Consider the following 2,206-nt stretch of genomic DNA (forward strand, 5'->3'; position numbering starts at 1 on the left):
TCGATCTCGATCCCCTCCATCTCGATCGCTATCACCCCTCGCAAGATCCCCCTCGCCGCTGAGCACCCCTCGCATCCTCCCCCGCTCCACCGCCGCCGTCGTCGGCATACTTACCACTAGAACACCTATTCACAAGATTCAACTCCTATTCATAGGCATCTACTTGCAAACATAAAAAAAAATACTAGGCACTAGATGTTGTTGTGAGGCACTAGATATTCATAGGCATCTAATTGCAAACATAAAAAAATACTAGGCATCCACTTGCAAACATAAAAAAAATACTAGGCACTTCTCAAACCAAGGTGCAACCAGCACAAGAAAACAATGCATAGAAAAATACTAATATTTACTATAGATAATACAACAGAAGACTATCCGTGTGTGTGGTGCACCATCGAATACAATAGAAGACTACTAGGAAAATAGCTATAGATAATATAGACACTAATGGCGCACCAGACAAGTGGTGCGCCACTACTATATAGCAGTGGCGCACCATGTGCAGGTGCGCCATTAGTGTGATGGACACTAATGGCGCACCACACACACGGTGCGCCACTACTAACAATTTTTTTCTTTTTTTTCCAAAAATACTAATGGCGCACCACTCACCCAGTGCGCCACTACTATAATTTTCATTTTTTTGCAAAACTACTAATGGCGCACCACCAGCTGGTGCGCCATTAGTAATCAGGGTTACTAATGGCGCATTTGTAGGTGATGCGCCATTAGTACTTTTGGGGACCGACCGCAGCGGCAAGCATTCACGTCGCTTCTCTCCACCCCCACCCATCCTCCGCCTTTCTCTCCCCCATTCGCGTCTCACCCCACCCCACCCCCTCTTCTCCTCGCCCGTGTCGCGAGAAACCCTCGTGCCTTCCTATCCTCCCTCCCATGGCGGAGTCGTCTGAGAACGCCACCGCGGCGCCCGCGCCCGTGCCACCTACCGCCCCCGCCCCGGCCACGGTCCCGTCACCGGCGCTGAAGACGTCCCCGCCCGCCAGCTCTGGGATCCCGCTACGGTACGACCTGGACGCCAAGTGTGACGCCTGCCTCGACCTCTCCATCCACCGCGTCGCCTACTCCTCCCTCGCCGGCGCCTTCGGGGGCCTCATCCTCTTCCGTAAGCTCCCCCACCTCCCCCTCCCCCTTCCCATTCCCGTCCGATATCGCTAGAAAATCACCTCCCATCGATCGAAAGCGGAGGCTCTCTCCCCCCCTCCTCAAGGTATGCATGCGAGCCTCCGACCCATCCCTCCGCCTTTGCCTCCTCTTCATAGATTATTATCAGGCCTTGTAGATTATTGTTCGTTCCTCTCGATTGCTGTTAGTAGTTTGGATGGATAGAACTAGATCCGTGGGTCGACGCGCTATTGTTGATTGTCGATTGCTGCTCGTTCGTTTAGTCTAGGTTGAGTAGGCTCGGTTGTAGGGGAATCTCTCTCGATTATGCCTGTATTTTCAAGCAGATCTGCCGACCGCGATGCGATTTCTGGTTGTTCGGTCCATCCATCAGTTTTACTTATCCGATTCTCCTCGGTTGTTGATAAATCTTCTAGTATTCTCGTGGATTTCTGCTTTTGTACCCCTCATATTGCAACTAATAAGCCTCTTCTGTAAGGGATACATCCAACATAATCAACTCGTTTGCTCGACGCATCTACAACGTCTTGCTTTAGGAAGCTGGTGTTGAAACGATTCAAGTATGTTTTGGTTTTTTTCTCAGGATTGTGTTTATTTGTATGATAATTCTGAATTAAATTCAAGTATAGTTCTCTATGTAGACCGATCATATTATATTCTCTAAGATACATATTAGACCCTCTTGTGGTCGGTCTTATAGCTGCTTGTGAGTGTAGCCTTTCGATTCTACTCTTAAATTCATCTGGGTTTGAAGATATTATCCTCCATGGCTTAACCAGCTTGTTTGGTACAACTAGATCATATATACTCCCGATTGTGCTAGCCTGCTAGGAGTTGTTCCAAAATTTAACACTGTCATAAGTTTTCGCTAGGGGATTCTGAGTTACAATTACATCCCTGTTGTGCAATCAGATTTGTGTATTGTTTGATGAACTGCAGATTTCCCTTTATCGTGCCTTACCCTTGTATGGTATGTTTGTATTTATTTACAGATGCAGATCTTTGTGAAGACCCTCACCGGCAAGACCATCACCCTCGAGGTCGAGTCCTCTGACACCAT

The 2,206-nt window shown here is 48.2% G+C and overlaps 1 protein-coding gene across 1 annotated transcript; it reads left to right on the plus strand.

The window, feature by feature from the left end:
• The first annotated feature begins 864 nt into the window (after positions 1-864).
• LOC123408392 lies at positions 865-1,283 on the plus strand. The gene is made up of 2 exons (XM_045101511.1): positions 865-1,126; positions 1,210-1,283. The coding sequence occupies exons 1-2, from the start codon at positions 898-900 to the stop codon at positions 1,281-1,283; spliced, it is 303 nt and encodes a 100-aa protein (XP_044957446.1). The 5' UTR covers positions 865-897.
• Positions 1,284-2,206: the final 923 nt, after the last annotated feature.

This window comes from Hordeum vulgare, chromosome 7H (genome assembly GCF_904849725.1).
Source record: "Hordeum vulgare subsp. vulgare chromosome 7H, MorexV3_pseudomolecules_assembly, whole genome shotgun sequence".
In the NCBI taxonomy this organism is placed as follows: Eukaryota; Viridiplantae; Streptophyta; class Magnoliopsida; order Poales; family Poaceae; genus Hordeum; species Hordeum vulgare.